The sequence below is a fragment of the Marmota marmota genome, unplaced genomic scaffold (genome assembly GCF_001458135.2).
Source record: "Marmota marmota marmota unplaced genomic scaffold, marMar, whole genome shotgun sequence".
NCBI classification, from domain to species: domain Eukaryota; kingdom Metazoa; phylum Chordata; class Mammalia; order Rodentia; family Sciuridae; genus Marmota; species Marmota marmota.
The window spans coordinates 1,730,840-1,755,828 of record NW_025999899.1 but is presented as its reverse complement, the minus strand read 5'-3'; the positions used below and the strand labels follow the sequence as shown (position 1 = coordinate 1,755,828).

At 48.1% G+C, this 24,989-nt stretch overlaps 1 protein-coding gene across 1 annotated transcript; it reads left to right on the top strand.

Annotated features, from left to right (window-relative positions):
- The first annotated feature begins 575 nt into the window (after positions 1-575).
- Aipl1 (aryl hydrocarbon receptor interacting protein like 1) lies at positions 576-9,413 on the top strand. Its single transcript, XM_015505917.2, has 6 exons — positions 576-763; positions 1,353-1,532; positions 6,556-6,744; positions 7,737-7,913; positions 8,047-8,188; positions 8,891-9,413. The coding sequence occupies exons 1-6, from the start codon at positions 668-670 to the stop codon at positions 9,091-9,093; spliced, it is 987 nt and encodes a 328-aa protein (XP_015361403.1). The 5' UTR covers positions 576-667; the 3' UTR covers positions 9,094-9,413.
- Positions 9,414-24,989: the final 15,576 nt, after the last annotated feature.

The window sequence follows — 24,989 nt, the reverse complement described above, 5'->3', positions numbered from 1 at the left end:
CAAAAAAAAAAAAAAAAAAGAAAAAAAAGAAAAAAAAAGAAACCCAAACCAACAGAACAAAACGGCTGCAGAAGACACCTCACCTTTCCCAGACCTGCCTCTGTCTCTTAGACTCCAAGTTCTTGCTTAACCAGAAAACTGCATCTCTCCCCTCTGACCACATCTCCACCTCCTGAGGACAGATAAAGGGGAGAGGAGGAAGAGGAAACAGGGAAGAGGCAGGGTGGTGGAATCAAAGGCAGCAGTGCCCCTGCCTGGGGTCCAAAGGGACTTAGAGTGTAGGACTAGGGTCATGGCTCCCTGGACCAGGCAGAGCAAAGGGGACTGTAGGCCTCCCTTCCTCTTCTCCTTTGGCTGCCTCCAGGCCTCTCCTGCTAGTTTCTCTACTCCTCTGCCTTCTTTAAGAGAGATTAGCTGCCCTTCTTCCTTCTTAAGATGGCAGAAAACCAAAGCTTGACACAATAATGGTGGGTGTCAGACAGGGGCTTTTCATCAATGTGAGGGGTCACAGATGGGGCAGAAGAAAGTTGCCTGCAGTGACCACAGTAGCCCTGACTCCTCCCCCCCCCCCCCCAGCAAATCCTCAAGTGTCTCAGCGGCTTAGGTGTCCTCCCCCTTGGATGAGATTATCTCAGCCTGGGCTGGGCATGTCCTTCCACCTGCAGCCATGGACACCACCATGCTCCTGAATGTGGAAGGGGTCAAGAAGACCATTCTGCACGGGGGCACAGGGGAGCTCCCAAACTTTATCACAGGATCCCGAGTAAGTGTCCCCCACTCCCACCAAATGGGGCTCCCCATGGAAGCCTTCCTCTTTTCAGCTGTGCACACCGCACGTCCACCAGATTTCGACTTTGCCCAAGACCAGCCTGGTGGGCCTATCCTGGAATGGTCCACCCCAGACATCTGAGCTGGCACCCATTTATAGGGCATTTTTAATACTTTGCTGGTTAAAGTTTAGTATGGGCTGAGAGGAGGGGCTTTGGGGAATTTTCTGGAGTCCCAAGTATTAAGTGAGAAGAAAGGGCCCTTGGGGGTCATGATGTTTGTCCCCAAATGTCTGGTGGCTGAGGGATGTGTCTTTGACCCCCCCGGAACTTATTTAAGGAGGGACTTTCAGACATGCAGAGCAGCAGAGAGAGACAATGGGGTCCTTTGGGAGAGAGATGTGGACTCCTTGTCCCTGGTAGGAAACGGATGGGGAGGAGGCTCATGCTGTCTGGGGTGCCCTATCAACTTATCAGGTGTGGGTGAGCTGACCTCTGAGGGCATCCCTGGGGGTCTGCCGCAGTGGGGGCTTCTTCTGGAACTTGGGAGGTGTGCAGACCAGGGTCAACTCTCTTGGTGGCCAGGTGACCTTTCATTTCCGCACCACAAAATGTGACGAGGAGCGCACGGTGATAGATGACAGCAAGCAGGTGGGCCATCCCATGAACATCATCATGGGGAACATGTTCAAGCTCGAAGTCTGGGAAACCCTGCTGACGTCCATGCGGATCAACGAGGTGGCAGAGTTCTGGTGTGACACCATCGTGAGTAATCCACGTTGGCCCACTCCCCCATCTGCTCATCCAGCTTCTTTGCAGAGCTGTAGCATTTCAGGAAGGTTGGGAGTGGGAACCAAACTCTCCAAGGCAAATCCCACATCCTCATTCCCTGTCATTGGAAATAAGATATCTCCAACCAAAAGAATAGGCCCTTCAGTGACAACCAGGGCCATGACTGGCTGAGGGTGTGTGGGAGTGGGAGGCTATGCCCTTTGGGAGTGAGCCCACCCACTTTACAGTTCTTACTTTTTGCACAACATTTTAAGATCCGGGAGACTTTTGGCCATTGGTTGCTTTTTTATCCCACTTCCCCAGACCTACCAACATTGCAAAAAAAAAAAAAAACCAAAAAAATCCCAACTTTTTTTGTTTTGTTTTGTTTTTGTATTTATGGTACCCTTAGAAATTATCCTTAGAAATTAGGCTCCTTGTTCTGTGGCCCATATGGAAATGGCAAAACTCATAGACAAACAAACATTGCTTACGATTGCACATAAAAGTCAAAGCCAAAGCATAATGAATTTCCAAGTCCCCACCACCTGATGCCATCAACCCATAATCAGTCCTGCTTTATCCACCCCTGAGGCACTTACCTTCCTCATCCCACATGGTGAAAGCAAATTCCAGAACCAGCTCATTTTATCTGTAAACATTGAGATGTGTATCTCTAAAATACAAGGATATTTTAAAAACACAACCACAATGTCATTATTAAATCCTTTTTAAAATTTGAATAATTCCTTCATGTCATTTAATTTCCAGTTGCTTAGAATTTCTGTTTTATTTTTTTCCTCATTTATTTCTTATAAGTGAATGAGTTTGGTTTGTTCACTTAGGATCCGAAGTCCATAGGTAGTGGTTTATTGATATGTCTTCCAAATCTCTTGTTATTTATGGAGTTTATTTTATTTTGATTTGGATTTGTTGGAGGAACAAGGTCAGTTGTTCTGTAGAAGTTTCACATTCTGAGTTTTCTCATTGTTTTTCTATGGAATTGTCTAACATGTTCCTCTATTCCCCATACTTTTGTTCATTTGGGAGTTTGGTCTACAGGGCTGGACAAGATTCAGGTTCTTTGTTTTTGCAAAGATATGTCATGGATGGTACTGTGTACCTCTCATTGAGAGGCACACCATGCCTGCTTCTCCTATTGTGACATTAAGATTGATGGGTAGGCTCAGGAGTTGACAACCTCATCCATCCATTAAAAGCTCCCCCTTGATGTTCACTATTGATGGTGGATGTGCCTACAGATTATTTCACCAGGGGCTAATGACCTTTTGAAAGAGTAATTTGGGAGAGAAATAAACCTGCACTTGAACTCTGTTCTTTTATTAGCTGTGTGGCCTGGGGAGGTCCTTCCTCCCTTCTGCCACTCTATTGCCTCATCTATAAGTAAATACAAGCCTAAGTTAAAGGGTTTTTTTGGAGATTCCATGATGCTATGTATATGAGTGCATACAGGGCAGTTGAAAAGCTGGGACTATAATTTTGAGTTACAAGATTTTAAACACTAACTCCTTCATTTTACTAAAAATGAGATCCACAATATACTCACAAAGGGAAGGAGTCTGTTGACAGAGAAAGTTACGTGACCTGAGCCAAACAAGTTGAGGGACAGGATCCAAGTGGGGGCCGTGATCCCTCACTCCTTTGTCCAGTACATGATTCTTTTTTTTTTTTTTTTTTAAGTGCCTGATTCTTAGAGTCAGGCTGCAATTCCATCCTCCACCACTAGGTGATCCCACCCAACGTGTCACTCATTACTTAGCAAATATTACTTGAGCGTCTTGTCTTGGTACCAGTCCCTTTGTATTCATCCGGATGCTTTCTAATTTTAAAAGGCATTTTATTTTTATCACATTAAGAATTTAGAGAATTGGCTTTTTCTGTAGTTTCAGTTAGTTTAAAACATATGGCCTGAACTAAAGGTGCATATCCATTTAAAATTATAAAATTATATAATTTATATAATTTTAAATGGATATGCACCTTTAGTTAAAGCCATATGTTAGACAGGCTTTGTCACCAACAACCCCTCCCCACAGGATGCATGTTTAATAGCGCAGAAGAGCTGCATGCATGGAGCTGTCAATAAATTCTTAATTAGTTGATTGATTTGTTGTTTGCAAAACTACAAGCTGCTGTTGCTTCTGCCCTGTGGGCATGGCTCTGGGTTTTCTGTGGTGTCTGTGCTTTTTTGGCCACATCAACAGTCAGATGAGTGCACTGCTCCTCTCACAATCTGGTCACTTTTATACCAGAGTGATTGCTGGTTTTCCTGATAGCCCCCCCACATCTCCTCCTCCCAGCCCACAGTTACCATGATCGCACAGGCACATGCAGCCATATATAACTTCCACGGTTATTTATAGACCCATATGTCCACATTTTGTCTGTCAATCCATCCATCTGCCTACTCAGGCCTCAATTAATCCATTCTTCCCTTCAACCAATATTCATTCATAGTCTCATCTTCCATCATTAAACCTTCATCTGTCCATTTCTCTCTTTCTTTTTCCAACCATCCATCCATCCATCCATCCATGCACTTAGAAAACTGCCACTGGACATCTGACTTGACTTTTCTGAGTGTTAGAAGTGAAACAGGCAAAGTCCGCAGCCCTCAAGGAACTCAATTTCTGGAGGAACAGATATCTAGACTATTATAATGTGGGGCATCCAGTGTCACAATGTAAGTAGTGAGAGCAGAGTGCTTTAAAGCCAACAAAGAGGGACAACTAACTGCTTTAGGGTCTTGGGGGGATTTCTTTAAGAAGATGCCATTGAACTGGTCTTGGAGTTCATCAGGCCTAGGAAGGAAGGAAGGAAGGAAGGGTGGCATCCACATCAGGAAATGTGAGAAGGCCTGGTGTGTTCCATTTAGTCAGTGCTTCTCCTCTGTGGGCATCTCTCTGCCCAAGAACCTAAATACCAGGAGGAGTAGGCAACCAGTGTGACAATCAGTTCTGTTTGAGAAAGGACCAAGGAGACCTGGCCTTCCCCACCAGTCACATGCATCATTCTCTGCAGAGCCCTCTGCCTGGACAGTCCTCATCAGATGACCTTAAAGTTTAGGTCTCTGACCCTCCCTCCCTTCCCTAAATCAGAGGGACAGGGTCAGTGAGGGGTTCTGGGATTTTCTGTTCTGAAATGTATTCCTCCCTCTCCCAGGGGGAGGATACTGGTCTCCATGCAGATCTGTTTCTGGTGCCCAATCTTGTGAGGCCTGGGGTTGCAAATTCAAATTCCATGAGGGGTCAGAAACCTTGGTGGCCCCATTTACAGGGGGCAGCTGCTCCTCATCTCCACCTGGATGGCTGCCATGTCAAAGGGACAGGGCCCAGTGTGGCCCAGTGTGGTCTGAGGGCATGTTCAGAAATCTGCAGAAGCCTGTGGACTCTCCCAAAGTTTAATCATTGAAAACTAATTTAAAAAAACAAAAACAGACGGGCTGGGGTTGTGGCTCAGAGGTACAGCGCTTGCCTAGCATGTACAAGGCACTGGGTTCGATTCTCAGCATCACCTATAAATAAATGAATAAAATAAAAAAAAGATCTATCAACATCTAAAAAAATATTAAAAACAAACAAACAAACAACAACAACAACAGCCTTAAAGCCCCCAAAATGGTGGTGACACTGGGCTCCCCTGTCTCCAGTTGCTGCCCCAGTGGGCTGAGTCAGTCCCAAGGGCTGGAGCCTGGGTTCATGCATACTTGTATGCAGACCTGTGTATGACTGTGCTGCCCCTGCTGGCCTGAAGCCTGGCAAGTTAGGCCTCAAGGGCTGGCAGAGCAGAGATTGGCACCTTCCTTGCTCTCTCCAAGGTGCTGCCCAGGAGACTCAAGAGACTGCAAGACTTGGCTATGTTTCCTGGCCTTTATCCTCCTTCCTGGGATTTCTCTCTGTTCCTGGTAGCATCCCACAGCCCACTGGTTGATGTATAGGGGCCCTGGTACTTCCAGGTGGCAGGTGTCCAGCAGGACAAGGCCTTGGTCAGGGGGCATGCCCAGTACCAGGACAGCCTGGTCCAGAGCTCCTGCTCAATATGCTGTGGGACAAGTCTGGGGAGTCGTGGCTGCTGCTCCCTGCAGCAAGTGAGTCCTGGGGCCACTCCCTCCACCAGGCCAGCCTTAATCCTGCAGGCTCAGCTGCCATCTGGCCGGTGGCTCACAAAGGAGCTAATCCAGGCAGATGGGGGTGGGGAAGGTGACCTCCCTGCCCTCTGTCCCTTCCCTCTCCCAGTGCTGAGTGTTGCTGGAACTATGCTTGGGGGCCCGAGCTGGGCCACTTCAGAATCTGGCCAGGGACGTGGGTTCTCAGAAAGCACAGTTGGGGAAGTTGGGGCTCCAAGGCTGATTCCCCAGCCCTCTTCTACCTGAGATGGCCACCCCGGCTCCCAGTGGCTGCCATGAGCCAGACTTATTCTGTATCACCCCCTACAATCCCTACAACTGTAAAGTGTTGGCACTTCACAGGGCACCAAGGGAACTGGGATTCAGGGAGGTGCTGTGACCTGGGCTCACTCCTGGTCTGCAGAACTTCCAGGTTGCTCTGCCAGCCCTCTTGGAGTGGGACCCTGATCCCTCCACTGCTGTATACTGTCCTTCCTATGAGTCATAGGCTTGTGAAGCTCAGGGTCTCCTTGAGGAAGAGATGTGTGACAGTCAATCACAGGCTACTTGAGGCTAAGGGCATGGCTTAGGGAGATAGTTTGGAATTCTGGCTCTGTCATTGGCTAGTTGTATGACCTTGAGCAAATTGTTGAACCTCTCTGGGCTCTAGTTTCCTTATCTGTAGAATGGGGATATTAGCAATGTCTCCCTCCTTGGATTATGTTAAGAATTGAAGTTAATAAAGTGCTTTTTTTTCTGGCATACCATTGACAACAGTTGTTATTGGTACAGTGGGACAGTGGATTCTGCTGGGAAGGGAGTAGGGGGTCTTTGTGCCCCAGCTAACTCTCAGCAGATAATCCAGATGCTACCCATCTGTCTCTCCTACAGCACACGGGGGTCTACCCCATCCTGTCCCGGAGCCTGCGGCAGGTAGCCGAGGGCAAGGACCCCACGGAGTGGCACGTCCACACATGTGGGCTGGCTAACATGTTTGCCTACCACACGCTGGGCTACGAGGACCTGGACGAGCTGCAGAAGGAGCCGCAGCCTCTGATATTTGTGATCGAGCTGCTCCAGGTGGGACTCTGGGGTCAGGAGGATGAGGGGGCTGTCTCAGTACCAGAGGGGGAATGGCGACAGGAGGTATCCTGGGGAGCCCCAGCCCCACTTGCCTTGATATGGCCTATTTCTCCCCAGAGAACAAGAAAGTGTTCAAGGGCCTCAGAAGGATTGGAATTTAGAAAGAAAAATCCCGGTTTATTTATTTATTTATTTTTCCCAAGAGAAAAGCCCACTTGGAACCAACTTAAAAGAAATGTGGTTCATGTTTATTGGAGAGGCATTTTTCTGCTACTTCCATTTTTGTTTTGAAAAGTTTAGGATCACAACCTCCTGCCTGATCCCTGTGGTTTGTGGGCTCAGGCTTGGTTCTTGGAAAATCTGGGAGAGGCTACAGGGAACTATCCACACCCTCCCATCCACACCTCAGAGTGATTGATGGCACATGTTTGTGGGGCTGTGGGGGAGGATCAGGGTTAGGTCAAGGCCAGGCCAGGAATCAGCTTATGGTCAAGCTGAGGCTCAGTCTCAGGGCTACATGGGCAAATAAAAATAAAAGAGAGAATTGTGGCAAACACAGGCCTTAACAGGCTTGCTCAAACAGTTGCAGAGCACAAGGACATCTCCTCTAAGGTGCTCCTTGTAGACATTGCACATTTGTATTTTTATAATGACAACTTTCCAGCAGATGGCAATAAGCTAATGCAATGTATTTTGTAATGCAATGAGTATCCATGACAGTTCTGAATATTGGGAGTAAAGTGTCCTGATGAAGATGTACCTTTTCCTAATTTGCACAGAGTATTGATTTAGGGCAGGGCCCTGGGCCTTGTTGCTTCCTTCCCCTGTGCATGTGTTTCTGACCAGCAAGCATGATCCTTCTAGTACATGACACTGTGGTCAGTACAGAGCTGACTTCAGGGGGCCTTGCTGGGTCCACCTTCCCTGGTGTCTGCTGAGGTTCGGGCTCCTGGGCTCCCTGCCTCACTCACCTGCAGTTCTTGGGCCAGGTTGAGGCCCCGAGCGAGTACCAGCGGGAGACATGGAACTTGAACAACCAGGAGAAGATGCAGGCAGTGCCCATCCTCCACGGAGAAGGAAACAGGCTCTTCAAGCTTGGCCGCTATGAGGATGCTTCCTCCAAGTACCAGGAAGCTATCGTATGCCTGCGGAACCTGCAGACCAAGGTGGGAGGCTGCCCTCTAGGGCGGGAGGTGGGGTTGGCTCTGGAGGAATAGTCCTGCCCTGGCCTCGGTGGATTGGGGAGGAGGGGGGTCCTTTGGCTGCCCAAGCTCAAGGCTGATTTTCTGCACTGGGCAGGAGAAGCCCTGGGATGTGCAGTGGCTGAAACTGGAAAAGATGATCAACACCTTGATCCTCAACTACTGCCAGTGTCTGCTGAAGAAGGAGGAGTACTACGAGGTGCTGGAGCACACCAGCGACATCCTCCGCCATCACCCAGGTGCGGGTCACAGGGCGGGGCGTCCCAACAGGTGGAGGGGTGTCCGGCCCAGGGGCCCAGGGCCACCTGCAAAGACCTTTGTGGACTTCTCTCCCCATGCCTTTGAAGCCTCAAATTTGTCTCCACCTAGCAGGGTTTCCCCAAACATGCAAGGAAGGTATGGGGGGGGGGGAGGCTCACCGTGGGAAGTATTTTAAAGTGCGCACACTCCACTAGCTCATCCGACTTACTAGTGATTTTGTGGAGTAGTCATCAGGCTTTTTAAAGAAGCAGGCAATCAATCTATAGAAAGGTAACAAAGCCACACTAGTACCCGGGGTGCGGTGACATGGCAATATTTGTGAAGAAGGTATTTGAACAATGTTAACAGTGACAGCATCAAAAGCGCATGCACCAGGCACGAAGTCCTCTTTTTAAAATTATCTTACTTCCTCATCCCCATAGCCACCGTGTGGGGTAATGTCAGGTTAGGACCTTCAGATTCTGCAGTTTTGGGGAGACTTTATCAGGAAAAGAAGACACAGTTCTGAATATAAAATGAGTTACAGGTTTTGGAAAAATCCATGCAAGGGAGAGGAGCCGGGACTGTGGTGATTTCGCAGAGGAAGAAACAGGCATAGGAAGCACCTAGGGGCTGGGGCGGGGGCGGGGTGCCAGGTTTTGCAAACCCGGCAGCTGAGTGCAGCGCGATCCTCCCCTCAGGCATCGCGAAGGCCTACTACGTGCGCGCCCGGGCTCACGCGGAGGTGTGGAACGCCGCCGAGGCCAAGGCGGACCTGGAGAAAGTGCTGGAGCTGGAGCCGTCCTTGCGCAAGGCGGTGCATAGGGAGCTGAGGCTGCTGGAGAGCCGCATGGCGGAGAAGGAGGAGGAAGAGCGGCTGCGCTGCAAGAGCATGCTGGGCTAGGCTGCCTGTGCTGTGGGGTGGGGACCCCCAAACCTTTCCCGTCTCAAGAGCTTTGGCCGCTTCACTGACCCCTCTGTCCTGCAGCCTGCAGGGCACCCAGGCAGGGAGAAGATGGCCTGATCATTTCTGGTTCAACTGACCAAGGTTTTGGTTTCCCTTTTAAATTTTAAAATTATTTTTTGAGGTCTGGGAATGTAGCTCGGTGGTGGAGTGCATGCTTTGCAATATTGAGGGCCTGAGTTCCATCCCCAGATGAAACTTCACCAGGCCGGATACCCCCCCCCCCCACTTCAGCCCCAACACAGAGTTTTTGTTTATTTTCGTGGTACTACTGAGCCACATCCCCAACCCTTTTTATTTTTATTTTGAGACAGGGTCATGCTAAGTTGCAGAGGTTGGCCTGGAACTTGTGATACTTCTGCCTCTGCATCCCAAGTAGCTGGGATTATAGGCGAGTTTTCACCATGCTGCGCTACAATTATTATTTTTTAAAAATCAAAGTCATGCATGTCCATGGTTTAAAAAAATCAAAAGAGATAGAAGAACTTATGAATAAAAGTGAAATTTCCTTCCTATCCCTTTAGCTCAGATGTCGCTGCTTTAATTGGTTCTGTTTTTATTCTTCGGGTCGTTTTCTCTATCTCCAAATAATACATTTGTCTTACAGCTTCTCTCTGCATCATTTGACCCCGTGTTAATGAAATATGAAGATGCCATGCTTTGGCAGTTTCTCAGCCTTTTCCTCTCTTTCTCCCCATTTTTGATGCTTATATATTTTGGGATTTCTTTTTGGTTCTCTTTGTGTAACTGTGTATTATATCTAGAGCTCCCCAGAATTTCATGGACTTTAGTCCATCTGGTGACTCCTGTGTAGGATGAAGATGGCAATGTGGGGACCCTTTCCTTCCTTCTCCCCCACCCCCACCTCCTCCTGCTTCCTGAAGTTCAAGGTACTTTACTTTTCCATCATCCTGGTTGTTGACACTTGTCTTGTGTTCTGTAACCAAAATGGTCTTCTGTGCTTTGTCCACAGATTGAAAATCAATAAACGGCATTTACATGATTATGGCCTTGTTAAGTAAGTTTCTCTGCAGGGCCCGTGGGACTTTGATTGCATTTCTTCTTCTGAGGTTCCAATTCCTTGACCCCTTGTGCCACCAGAACGAGGATGCTCCTAGCATCGGAGAGGCAGTGTGTACTTTAGTCTGGAGGTGCTTTACTATTTCTTTCATTCTTCTTTTCTTTTGTGGTGCTAGAGGTTTAAAGTTGAAGCCCTCCCTGTCTTGGAGAAAAGGGAGGTTCGTTATTGGTTGACTTTGGATTGGTGCTTGGTGAGACAGCCAGGCCTATTATGAAGGAACCAGGTGGGAGGAGGCGGTTTTAGGGGAGGTCAGAGGAAGGGGACTTTATGATCTTCAGAAGCAGCAAAGGAGGAGTATCCTGAGGTCATTGAGAGTCCCCTGAGATGGAGAAGGTGGAACAGGACACGTGGGCGGGAGGGGGTGTGCAGCAAGGGAAACTTTGTCTGCTCCTTCCTGGTAGCACTGCCCTGGGAGAGGCCCGGATGGTGTCTGGAGGCTCCAGGTGGCTCAGAAGCAGAGAGGAACCTGGCACGGGATGCTATCTGAGGACTGACCAGTCACTATGACCGGCAGAATTCCCAGCTTTCCCTGCTCTGTCCATTTTGTATGTACCACATTCCCACTGCTGCCCTTTCTCCTGGGGACAGTTTGAATACCACCTTATTGGTCAGGGTGTGGCCCACAGGTCTCACAGCAAAACTAATGCCCAAATGCGTTCCAGGACCCTGCTTGGTCTTGTTTGACCCCACCTGGGTTGACAGTTCTCTTTCTGATGCCCTAGAATAGTTTTCCCAAGGAAGAAGAGGGTTGGGGGGTCAAGACATCTGTAGACTATGGTGGGAGGGATCCAGGAGAGAGAGAGAGAGAGAGAGAGAGAGAGAGAGAGAGAGAGAGAGAGAGAGAGAATATACAGGGGCCACTTATCCTATGTTACTGTCATCCAAAGTCAGAGAATGGGACAATAGTACCAGTTTTCAGAGAAATTACTGCATCTCACACCCCACCTTACTAGTGCAGAGGAAGTGGGATGCAGAATACACCTGGGAAGCTTCCCCATCGGTGTCTTCATGGGCTTTCTTCTGTGCTCTGAAAACTGGCCTTGAGGAAGGTCCTGGTTGGCCAGGTCTGGGCAGGGGGATGCAGGGGTGATCTCTGGAGGTCAGCTTTCCCAGGGATCTAGCTGGAGCGCATTGTTTTTGCGAGGCCAGCAGGGGGCAGCAGAGAACAAGCAAACTGTCCTCCCAGAGCCAGGTGGTGGGGTTCTGATGTGGTTGATCTTTCCGCAGGCACCTTGTCCACCCCTGCCTTCTGCAGCTCCAGTAGGTCAGGAAAGCTGATGACAGTAAAGGAGGTGCTTAGAACCAGGGAATGAGATTGCCAGCTGCCTGGGGCCTTATCAACAAACCAGCCCTATCCCCTTGTATGGACCGGGAAAGAGGCTCAGAGGTGGCCAATATGCTTCACCCCACTTCAAATCTGAGGTAGATCCTAGATTAGCATCCAGGTTTCCAAACCTCCCAGCTGGGGCTTTTTGTATGTCACTATGTTGCGCGTCCCTCAACAGATAGTCCAGACATGGGTATGATGCATTAAAATAAGGAAAAGGAAAGAGGGAGAGTGTGAAACTTATATTAAGAAGCAAGTTGGAGCCTGCCATCAGCCTTTGTTTGGAGCAGTCAGAGAGGCCCCTTGAGAGGTGCTTGTGTGGGTTTTGTAGCCCCCTCTGGCCTGGTCCTTCCCTCCAAGCATCAGTAGTGTTTTACCAGGGCATTTGCTCCCAGGTATGAGCCATCTTCTGACCTCCATCCTAACTGGGCTTGATGAGGACCCTAAGACCAGGGAATGATTTTAGGAGGATTGTGAGGGGGATAGGTAGCCAGAGGGAGCCACCCCCTCATCTTCTGCATGTGTATCAGATTCCTATGGCTGCTGAAGCAAATTATCACAAACTTAATGGCTTAAAGCAATACATTCTTTTCCCCTTGCCCTTCTGGAGGTCAGAATTCTACAGTGGCTTGGCAGGTCTGTGTTCCTTCTGGAGTCTCTAGGGGAGAATCTTTTTTTCTTGCCTTTTCCAGCTTCTAGAGACTCCCTGCATTGCTTGGTGTCTCCATCTTCAAAGGCAGCAAGGTAGCATCTTCCAATTTCTCTGCATCCCTAAGCTCCACCCTCACGTTGCCTTGGTGTGCCTCGGACCCCTCTGTCTCCTTCTTACAGAGACTCCTGTGGTTGTATTGGGTCCATCTGGATAATCCAGCACAATCTCCCCACTCTGAGACCCTTGACAACCACCCCTGCAAAGTCCCTTTTGCATGTTAGGTAACCTGTTCACAGGTTCTGGGGATGAGGATGCAGGCCTGTTTGGGGGGGGGGAGCCATTGACAGCCCACCCCAGCTGGTTAGTCTCCTCCTGTCCCTGATCTGTTCTCTACCTTTCTCTGTGCCCACACATATCCGGGGCTCCTGGTCTTTGGGACCCCTCCAGTTGGGTTTGGCTGACAGCGGGTACCAGCCAGAGATCTGCTAACGGAAGGAGAGCATTATGGGTATTTGTTTCTCCTAGTCCTTCCTTACTGGATTGTGGTTTGGCAGTGGCTGTGCCCTTTGACCTGAAGTCACAGCTGGTGCCTGGCCCACAGTTCTTGCTGGTTCTTGGAGCATCAGTGCCTCTCTGGGTCCCTCCAGGTCTAAGGAGGTGGTGGCTGTCTCTTCTTGCTGTTCCCTGGTGCTCATCATTCCTGGGTGATCCCCTCATCTCCTCAACTGCTCTTGGGGCTGCCCACTCCAGGGGGTACTTGCTTTCTGCCAAGATCCTCTCTGTTCAGCTCTCAGGCAGGAGGGAAGTGGGGGGAACAGAGAGGCTGAGTGCATGCTCAGGGTCATCCAGCTAGTCAGGGGAAGGCCAGAGATTGAGTTTAGGCCTGGATATCACCAAGGGTGATAGAGTTGGCATTTTCCTGACCTTCCCCTCCCCCATCACCTGAACAGTCCCCTCGGTTGACATCAATTGATGCCTTCGATTGCAGAACCATCTACCATGATAAGGGCTCAGCCAGAAGTGACGTCTAAGGGTTCGTTGTGCCTCCGGAGATGGCAAAGAAGAAAAATCACATGCCCAGTTTTCACTTGTCACAAGGCCAAGACACCTCTCTGTCTGTGAGAAATGGCCAGGCAACCCTGCTCACATTTAATTAAGCAAACAGTTCAACTTTCAACAGCATGTGCTCCACAGGAGGCTTGGCACGAGCCCTGGAGATGGCCAACAGCATCTTTACCGAGTGCCTTCTCCTCACCTCAGAGTGGACATCATTAGCTGTACTTGGCACAGGAGCCTCAGCTCAGGGAGGCACGTGGTTAACCCGGTCACACAGCTGCGAGTGCCCCAGCTCACGGTGGACACATGTGGTTGCATCTAAGCTTGAAATTCTTTCACCTGATGCCCACCTCACCCCAACGCCCCTAAAAAGGCCAGGCTGAAGATGATCCAACTAAATAGACCAGAACTTGGCCATTAAAAAAAAATTTCCCGCAAGATCATTTTTTTCTGTGGGGTGCCAACAGTCGTTTGGGGTGGAAGGAGCTTGGGGATCAAGGGCTACCTGGGTTTGACCTGTATCCTGATTTCCTCCAAATAATAGATCCTCCCCTTGGCAAGTGAGGGAGCCCCAGCCTCCTTGCGTCAGCCGTCTGCCTGATGACGACACCAACGTCCACCCGACATCCAGGGTTGCTTTCTCTGACAGCTGAAATCGGAATGTCGGGTTTTGTGCCTAGAAGTTCAATCTTGAACTTCACCTTGATGGATAGGGCTCATGAATGGGGGTCACCTCGATCACCTCCGACTCCCTGCTACTTGGGAGAGGGAGGCTCTTTGCCGCTCTGCCTCCTTCCTCATCCCTCCCTGTCTTGGAGTTTGAAGGGGAAGGTTAGGTAAACCCCCATTCTTATTTACGGCGGTTTGGAGTCTGCACAGCTCCTGGCCTAATTACAGTCGCTCCATTACTTCAGGTATTCTCATTAGTGCGAGAATCTGATGAACAAAGAATCTCTCCTTTCCTCTTGCCACCAATAAAAATATCACTTGGAGATGTAGTGGAAGCAGTTGTCTTTTCTCAGCAGTCTGGAGACTGGCAGTTTTTACCGTGTGTGACGATCTCTGGAGGGCAGAGAGTTCCGTCCGTCTGCTTTGTCGACTGCTCCGTCTCCAGTAGCTAGAACAATGTCCAACCTGGACCCTGGGCGGGAGCGGGTCAGACACACGGATTGCATGAGTCCATTTCTTCCTGAAAAACAGTATCTCAAGGCTAACGCACGCACGGGGCCTCAGAAATTGTCTAGTCCCAAATGCTGTTGCGCAGGTGGAGAAACTGAGGCATGAAACATGCCCAAGGTCACAAGATTGGGTCTCACCGGCGGGACCAGGCAGGGCTGGGATGAGATTGGTTGGCGTCCTGCCCTGTGTTTTCTCTGCCAACCCCTCCCCCAGTTTACAGCCAGCTCTGCTTCTGCCTAATCCTTTCCCGCCCAACTCCTTTCCTCTTTGGTGATATCGGAGGATTTTGTCCTCTTTTGAAACTTTCACTCACATTCTGCTCTTCTCTCACATTTCTCATGAGGTCTCCGATTTGCAGGTGTCCCCAGGACAGGCTGAGTGGCTGTCAGCTCCCTGGCTCCCCGTCTTTCCTTAAGAAGTGTCTGGAGAGGCTCGCAGGGTGGCTGCGGATGGCTGATTAATGCAGTGGGGACCTGACCCCACTCACCAGCTCCTTCTGAAGGAATATGGATGGAGAGGGTCACTGGAGACAGAGGCAGAGCTGTCCCTGCCTCCAGGTGGCCACGGTGTGCACTGTAAATCAAGGTGTAGTCAGTGGGTAACCTGAGAAGTAGGGAAAGTCCGTTAGCAATTGAGAGAGGAAAGAGAAAGGTGTGGACAGAAGTGGGTGGGAAGGAGGAGGAGGAGAGAGAGACGTGGGTGGGGTCCTTGGCGTGAGGATCCCTGATAGAGACATTGTGGGGAACTGTCACTGCATGTCTGACGTTTGCATCAGACATAAAATTCAGCCGAAACCCTTGTCCGGTTGATCTGATGTTTCCAACCATCTTTGAAGGGCACCTCCCCTCATTTCACAGTTGGAGAACTTGAGGGCTGGAAGCTTAAGTAACTTGTCCAAGACTCACTTTCCAACCCCAGCCCCAAGTCTCTGTCCCTGAGTTCACTGCCTCTTACAGCCTCGCCTGGAATGGGTCCCTCATTAGGCACGCACCTCCACGTGGTGACTTATTAGTGACTTTCAAAAAAAAAATACAGGTGACTGTTCCTCAGGGGTCCCCCTGGCTGTCCTCTGGCATATAACATTGAGTCATTGCTGCCGTCAGTTTGGGTTGTCAAATTAGAGCTGCCCGTGGCTTGTCAGGTATGGGTGATAATGATCACCCAGAGGTCCATTTCAGAAGCACCTGTGCCATTGTCTCAAGGGTCTCATCAGAGATCAGAATAGCTCCAGCAGGCTTTGCAATTTGGACTGCTTATTAGCTGTGTGATTTGGGTACAAGTTGCTTACCTCTCTGAGCCAGTCTCTGCATGTGAACATTGGAGATCATCATTGCTGCTACCTCATTTGGTTGCTGGGGAGGATTAAATGAGCTAATGTACACGGAGGACCTCCATAGGCTGACCGCCATGATAGACTGGCTGTTTGTATTTTGTGATCATTACGTGTGCTGCCTCCCAGGGTCACCTTTGCCATACACCTTGGCCATGCCCAGCTCTCCTGGCCTTCGGTTTGCCTTCCGAGAGCCCTGTGCTCAGGGGCCTTCTGTATTCTGGCAGAGTCCTCACTCCCTAGTTCTCAGTGACAGGGAGTCTCCACGGCCTCCCTGCAGCAGCTCCTACCAGTGTGGGAGGGGGGGCTGAGCGGCCTCAGGGAGCCTGCTGCATATTCTGTGTCAATGTGCGAGGTGCGACCTTTCACAGTTGTCCCCCCCTTTTTTTTGTGATAAATATTGCAAACGGCCAGCGCCTGTGTCTCTAGTTCTTTCACAGCTACTTTTGAGGACCCCTTTGGGGAATTCTAAATAAGACAAGTGACACTGAACTCCAAACTTTGTATTCATCCTGCTGACGACTTTGCATTTGTCTCTGAGAAAGGCCTTTCCCTTTTCTGAGATGTCACCTCTCTGGCTGATCTCCGAGGCGTCCTCGTCTGTTTCCGGGACCGGCATCAGAAGCCCCCATCTCGGGGGATTGCAAATGACCCTGAGTTCACATCTGAAAAAAGAGTGTAAAAGATGTCCTTTGGCCCCTGGGAGCAGGAGGTTTGGCAGCAGAGTAGCGGTGGCGAAGAGCAGCCTAGGATTCAATGAAGCCATCAGCTGTCCCCACGAACATTTCTTCGCCTCCGGACCTCGTTTTGGTTGATTTCAGAAGCAGGCTGCTTTCAATGGGAGGCAGGGTGTGGCAGTGTGTAGAAGCCCAGCTTCCGGGAGGGCTACGGGGACAGGAGTGGTGATCAGCTGGGGTATAGAGGTGGCCATCTCCTGGGATGAGCTACTTAAATGCTCTCCTCCTTCCCCCGAGGAGTCCCCATTGTGAAGGATGAGTCAAGGAACTCTGCTGTTCCTGGGGGAGACTTCAGAGCAATGGAGAGCCTGCAACTGTAGCGGATGGAGACGTGGGGCAGGATGGATGGCCACCAAAGCTGCTTTCCTGGCCACATAGCCGGCCTGTTTCCCAGCTCCCCTGGGCCTTCCTCTGGCCCGTGGAATGCAGGTGGAGGGGATGCAGGTCATTTTCAGGCGTGACCCCAAATCCCTCTCTACTGATGGATGACACCACAACGGAGTCTTGTGTGAAAGTGGTGGAGCCCTAGTGTGCAGGGAGCCTGGCCCCAGGGACTCATTCACTCCACAGCCATGTGGGCCAGCTTAAAAAGCCTGGGCTGTTCACAGCCATTAACATCTTGAGATCTCCAGAGGAGTTCATCACAGCGCCCCAGCAAATACCATTTTTTAAGGTCGTGGAGTCCAACTCTCCTATTTGAGGATGCAGGGGTACCTTGGTCTGTTTGTGTTGCTATGACAAAATACCACAGGCTGGGCCATTTATAAACAATAGAATGTTATTTCTAGAGGCTGGGAAGGCCAAGATCAGGAGCCTTGGATGCTGTGCCTCACCAGGGGGAAGGTGAAGGGCAAGCTGGGTGAGCTCTCTCTGCTAGGTCCTTTTACAGAGACACCTGATCCTGTTCACCAGAGCTCCACTCTGTCACTCACCTCCTGAAGGCCTTACCTCTTAGCACTCTTACATTGGCCGTTGAGTTTCAACACTTGAGTTTTGGAGGAGCTGCATTGAAGCCCTAGCAGGTGAGACCTGCTGACGGACAGCCCTCCTGTGAAGGAATGGGTGCAGAGTAGTAGAACAAATAAAGTTGGTCTCATTCATAAATGGACAGTGGACACATACAGACTGCAAGGGGCTCCCCAGGAGGCAGGTACACACTTTAAAGCCCTTTAAAGTTGGAACCACAGCTCTGTAGGGTTCAAGTCCTGTCATAGGAGGAACACGTGTTCCTAACACGAAGTTAGATAGTGATGGCACAAGAGGACCCGAGTCCCCCTATAGAAGGATGTGCTTGCTCTTGGATAATTTGAGGTAATACCCGATGCAGCTCTTAAAGTGGAGGGACAGAGTCCAAGGCCAGAACCTCACCACATTGCTCCAATTTGTAAGACCAGAATCTATTTCTCTACTTATTGGAGCCAGTAGTAAATATTGGACTCTCTCTTTGACCTAAGGCTAAGAGGCTTTTCCTCCTCCTCCTCCTCCTCCTCCTCCTCCTCCTCCTCCTCCTCCTCCTCCTCCTCCTCTTCCTCCTCCTCTTCTTTCTTCTTCTTCTTCTGATTGAGCCCAGGATGCTTAGCCTCTGAGCCACATCCCCAGCACTTTTAAAAAATATTTTATTTAGAGACAGGGTCTCACTGAGTTGCTTAGGGCCTTGCTAAATTTGATCTCGAGATCCTCCTGCCTCAGCCTCCGGAGCCACTGGGATTACAGGCGTGTGCCACCGAATCTGGCAGCTTTTCCTTCTTGATAGAAGGGAACATGGATGAAGGGGGGAACCTGGTGCTCCTCTGCTGCGGGGTCTTAGGATGCTCATTTCCTTGATCCTTCTAAACACCCACTTACCCTCACTTTCCAGCAGCTGGGGTCTGGCTGAAGATTTCCCCAGTGGATTGACATCCCCATCCTCTTAGTGAAGAAAACTCCTGCAGAACAAAGTGGGCAGCTGCTCAGGCTGATGCCCATCAGGATCCCTCCCGCAGGGGAAGGTGGCCTGGTGTCAAGTCAAACACAGAAAAGTTAAGGAGAACGAGCACTACAAGACCCCTGGTGACCCGTGAGTGATCAAGAGCTGGCTCAGGCAGTTTAACCCAGGAGGGGGATGTCCATGCTTGCCTATGGGCAGAGGAAAGGGGGCAGAGAAGCAGGCAAGGCTGGAGAGGTGCGTGTGGGCATCGGGAGGTGGGGGGCCTGACAGGGGAAAAGGGGGCCTGCCGGGAGCAGGGGCCGGCTGTGTCCCTGCATGAGGTGGAGATTATTATTACCCTCAGTTTTCAGATGAAGAAATGGAGGCTCTCGTCAATTGGGACAATTGGTTGATGACTATAATAATATAACACCTGGTGCAAGGACTCCTGAACTCTTTAACCAATCTGGTTTGCTTTCTTCCTAATCGATCATCGGTTACCCTCAGGTGTTATCCTCCCATCACGTGGATGTGAGAACTGAGGCTCAAAGAAGTGAAGGGAGAGTACAAATATGTGCCTTATGTTTTACCCTTGGTTATGGGGAGACAAGGTGTTGAAGGAAAGGGCTTTGAGGATAGTTTAAAAATCTGCCCTTGGGCATTTTGTTGTCTACATGGGTTGGCCTTTTTAGATGTAAAATCTTGCTTTTCTTCTTCCATGGTGAATCCCCTTGGGAAGCTCCTAGACTTGGAGCTAAATGGATGGTGTCCTTCATGCTGGTAGCATCTCTAGGACCTGCTGCCAGGAATCCTCTTCCTCTAGCTCAGCCATTTCTCTGGGGGGTCTAGACTCTGTTCTTGGGCAATAGGGAAACTCTCCTTGGGAGGCATAAACAATGGCCCCGTCTTAATCCCCAGAACCTATGAATATGCGAGGTCACGGGCAAAGGGAAATTAAGGTCAAAGCTGGAACCAGGTTGGCCAATCAGCTGACCTTAAAACAGAAATATTTTTTTTTGGATCATCTGGGTGGGCCCAATGGGGGGTCCTTAAAGTGGAAGAGTGAAGGGAGCATCAGAGACAGGCTAGCATGGGAAGGACTTGACTTTGAAGATGGAGAACGCGCCACAAGCCAAGGAATGCGGATGGTCTCTAGAAGCTGGAAAAGTCAAGGAAATGGGCTCATTCCTGGAGCTTCTAGAAAGGAACCCGCTTCTGCTCATGTCTTGATTTTAGCCCAGTGAACCCCATTTGGAACTTTTGAGTGGCAGAACTGTAAGATAATAAATGCGTGTTGTTTTAAGCCACTGTTTATGGCTGTTGGTAATAGCAGACATAGAAAACAAATGTAGAACAGTAAGATTCATAAATGATATGGCCTTAGGGGAAAAGGTTCCAGGGACACAAGAACAGGGCTCAGATGCAGAGGACCATCATTGACCTCAAGACAGACTGGTTCCCAGTTCACCTTTGATGTTTAGAAGTCAGCAACACCCAGGACAAATCAAGGCAGGTTTTGTCTGAGTTTCATCTCCTGGGGAATTTCTCATCTGGTTCTACTTCTTCATGGCCCACATAAATAGGACCAAGTGGATTTTCAATGGAGGAGCCTCTTCTTCCAGGATGAGGATGCACAGGTACTATGTTGATTGGTGAGTTACGGGCAGTCAGCAAAAAGCACTGCCTTCTGATCCCCATTCCAGGTACCCTCAATATTGTGAAAAATGAATTCTCAGTTTTATTTATTTTGTATCAGGGATTGAACTCAGGGGCACTTGACCACTGAGCCACATCCCCAGCTCTATTTTGTATTTTATTTAGAGACAGGGTCTCACTGAGTTGCTTAGGGCCTCGCTGTTGCTGAGGTTGGCTTTCACGATCCTCCTGTCTTGGGCTCTGGAGCTTCTGGGAATACAGGGATATACCACTGCACCTGGCCCCAGTTATCTTTGGACCACCCTGGAAATTTGAAATGAAGAAACAGAAGACAGTTTAGTAAACCCCACTGCATTCTGGTCATGAGCTCCAATTGGTAGCAAGGTATAGTGACCCTATGCTTGCATCTCAAATGTCACGTTTTGGGGGGACTTGCTCTTGCCATCCACCACGAAACAAAGTAAAATTCCACAGTAGTAGTCAAATTCCTCCATAAGAATTTCTTCCCATTAAAACCAAGATTGTTCTGTAAGTAAATCTCAAACAAGGGAATGCATCTAATTAAAATTATAATAATACCCCCCAACTCGCTTTCCTTCTTTGCACCGTATTATTCTGACCGATTTTATTCTTCTTCAAATTGCCAATTTGAAAATACATCCATTCGAAAGGTACACAAAGATTGCTCTCAATTTTCAATTTCGGCTTCAATCTTACTTTAATGGTTTGATCCTTCACTGGTGGGTTTTTCCTGCAGCCTGAGGCAGCTGTGTTAAAATCCACTTGGGGAAGAAACATTCATCCTGGTTTTGAGTACAGAAAAAAGTAAAATTGCTAAATAAACCACAAACTATTTAAAGAGATATGTGGAGCTGGAAAACAATGGAAAGAATCCAGTTAGCTCAGTGGGTCAAAGGTCTGTGTCTCAGATTAAAAAGAACCCACCCCAAGATGATTTATGATGCATAAATCTGGATGCCATACATCATCCCTTCCTCTTAATGGGGGTCCAATTCAAAAGAGCCCTTGGTATCGAAAGTTGTTGGGAAGTTTGTTTTTTCTCTTGTAGAACTGTTTATAGCCTCAAGGAATCATACAATTACAGGGAAAAAAAATTTCCATTTCTTTTGGGAACAACCTACCTGGCAATCAACATGTAATAGAAGAAACTGTATGTTTTAAATGAAGGTATGCCTTTAAACAGATATTCAAGCATTAATTCTGATTTGATTATTTAACTACGGTCCAATAATGATTTCAGGCCATTGAACAAACATACCCTGTCTACGTGCATTTACCTAGAGAACAAGGCTAAAGGTTCTGTTGGTTACGTGATTACCACACGCACAGGCATGTTTCCAAAAACGTGCCATTTGCCAAGAACCTCCTGCCCTTCCTCCTGGGGTCTGGACAATCAACTCTCTGAGTAGGGGACCATGGCCACAGAGCACATGAATAAGGGGACTCCTAGGGGCATCATTTAAGGCAATTTTCAGTCTGCTCCCAACCAGGAGTAACTTACTACTGAGACTCGAATTCGAGATTTCAAACATCATCTGTTTCTTTCCTATTATGAAGATCAGGCTTCAGCACTCTTAAACCCTACCTGCGAGCTCTGTCTTTACTGTCCCATGTTCTCATCATAGTTAAATCACAATTTGGGTTATTATTATTATTATTGTTATTATTATTATTATTATTGTTATTATTATATTGGGAATTAAACCTAAGGGAATTTTACATCCCCATTCTTTTTTATTTCAAGACAGGTTCTTGCTAAATTGTTGAGGCTGGACTTGAACTCATGATCCTCCTGCCTCAGCCTCCTGAGTCTCTGGGATTACAAGAAAGCACCTCTGTGCCCCGCCCCATTGTGGTTAAATCAATGCTTTGTGTTCCTGTCATTACAACTTGACAAGTGTTGTTCTCCGCCAAGCCAGAGACGTAGTACCATGATGCCTCTCTGCACGTCCTTGTTTAGGTTTTGCTTTCCTTACGACTTGTTGCATCTCATCCTGTCTCCATGGCTTTGAACGACCTGGGTTATGATGACTATCACTCCCACCTGCAGCTCAGATCTTGAACTCCAGAACTTCATATCCATTCTCTTCCTCAACAGCCCCACCTGGCGGTCGGATACTCTCCCTGCCTCGGTTTAACGAGAACATGGCTCCTTCTCCCCTCCACTCCCTTCAGGTTCATGTTCACTCTTCCTCCCAGTTTCCAGCAGCTCCACTCCAGAGCTTGGGATTCCCTCTTCACAGAACTTTTGCATGTACTTTTCCTCTGCTGCCCCAGATACCCACCTGATTTCTTGGTTCCCCCTTTCAGGTTTTTTTTCCTGTGATGCCTCCCTGCCGAATTTCCATCCCCATCCTGATATTCCCATTCTCATGCTATTTTCTCCATAGCATCCTCACCATCTAACCCTCTGTTGATTGCACTGATTTCCTTTCTTTCCCGATTTCCTCTACCAGAGTGTTCACTTTGTGAGTGGAAGGATTTTTTTTTTTTTTTTTTGCTTTATTCACTGCTACATTTACAGTGCTTAGAAGGTGTCTGGCTCATAGAAGGCATTCAATAAATGATCTCCAAGAATGGACTTGTTGAGCTCTCTAGGTTTCTATCAGTAACGCTCTCCAAATACTCTTTTTAAAAAATTTTTAAATTTTTAAAATTCTAATTGGCTCGATAGGACAGCAGAATGCATTACAATTCATATTACACATATAGAGCACAATTTTTCATATCTCTGGTTGTACACAAAGTATATTCACACCATTCGTGTCTTCATACATGTACTTAGGGTAAAGATGTCCAACTCATTCCACCATCTTTTTTTACACCCTTGCTCCCTCCCCTCCCCTTTGCTCTATCTAGAGTTCCTCTAATCTTCCTATGCTCCTCCTCCTCCTCCCAACCCCACTATGAGTCAGCCTCCTTTATCAGGTTTTTTGGGATTGGCTAACTTCACTTAGCATTATATTCTCCAACTCCATCCATTTACATGCAAATGCCATGATTTTATTTTCTTTATTGCTGAGTAATATTCCATTGTGTATATGTATGTGTATATATATATATATATATATATACATCACATTTTCTTTAGCCATTCATCTACTGAAGGGCATCTAGGTCGGTTCCACAGTTTAACTGTTGTGAATTGGGCTGCAATAACACTGATGTGGCTGTGTCCCTGTAGTATGCTGTTTTTAAGTCCTTTGGGTATAGACGGAGGAGAGGGATAGCTGGGTCAAAAGGTGCTTCCATTCCCAGTTTTCCAAGGAATCTCCATACTGTTTTCCATATTGGCTGCCTCAATTTGCAATCCCACAGGCAATGTGTGGTTGTGCCTTTTCCCCACATCCTTGCCAACACTTATTGTTGTTTGCATTCTTAATAGCTGCCGTTCTGACTGGAAAGGGAGACAAAATCTTAGAGTAGTTTTGATTTGCATTTCCCTAATTGCTAAAGATATTGAACATTTTTTTTCTATATTTGTTGATTGATTGTATATCACCTTCTGAGAAGTGTCTGTTTAGTTCTTTGGCCCATTTTTTCCCCAAATACTCTTTTGATACTGAAAGATCCCTCTCAGTACTCTTTCTCGTAAGGTCAATGATTAGATAATCTGTCCAGTTTTAATTTTTTCCTTCTCTTGACATTCCTTCTACATCTATTGTTTCAGCCTGGACCAGTTGCCCTCTGGGCTAACCAATTGCATGTTTGCCATTCTGGGACTTCCCTGCACCTCTTGTGTGTTATCTCCCTTGTCTCCTGGAACCAATGTCTTCTTTCTTGATCCACTCCTATGTTTTGCTGTAGCACATCCTACAGCAGCTTTCTGAGAAAAGGTGCATGGGAGTTAGTTATTTTTTGAGGTCATGCATGGCTGAAAATGTCTGTACTTTGCCTTCAGGCCTGACTGATATTTTGGCTCGTTTTAGAATTCTAGGGTTAAAAAAAAAAATCAATTTCAGAGTTTTGAACTCACCCTCCCATCGACCTCTGGCTTCTTTTGTCCACATAGTATGTTAGTTTCCTGGGGCTATTGTAACGAAGTACCCCACACGGGTTAGCTTTAACAAGAGCAATTTAGTGCTTCACAGTTCTGAAAGCTAAAAGTCCATCCAAGCTCAAGGTGTTGGCAGGGTTGATTCCTTCGGCAGGTATGAGGGAGGAATCTGTTTCAGGGCTTTCTCCCAGCTTCTGGTGGCTTGTTAGCTTCTTTGGTGAATTCCTTGGCTTCTCCTGCATTATCTTGATTTCCTGCCTTCGTCTTCACATGGTATTCTCCTTGGATGTGCATCTGTGTCCAAATTTCTCTTTTTTTATAAGGACACTAGTTGTATTGGATTAGGGACTCACCTTGTTCTGGTACGACCTCATCTTAACTGGTTCCCTCTTCTTTCTTGTTTTCTCCTTTCATTTTACCTTGGAGCCTTTTATCTCTGTGAAATTCATTAAATAATCACATGAACCAATGCATATCTAAGGGCACACTAATGGGGAAGCCTGTTCCAGGTAGTTTGACTTCCTTCTTGAGGAAGTAACATTTGGGTTGACATCTGAAGGGGGGAGAAGAAAAAGAATTCATTAGGTGAGGAAAGGAGACTATTCTAACAAATGGAGTACGCTCTTGTTGTTGAAGGAAGCTTGACGAAGAACTCATGGACAGATGGAGGGAGTGTGCCGCAGGGCCAAGACTCTATTTCTCAATAAGTTCACATAATGTGGTGCTAGGGTTAGAACTTCAACAGATGAATGGGGGCGGGGGAGCGGGTTGTAAAATTTAATCTATAACCTATAGAGAAGTCATTTTATTCTTGATATTTTGTATGTGATTTTTTTTTGTCTTTTCTTGGAAGCATTTAGGATTTTTTTTCTCTGTTTTTGATATTCAGAAATT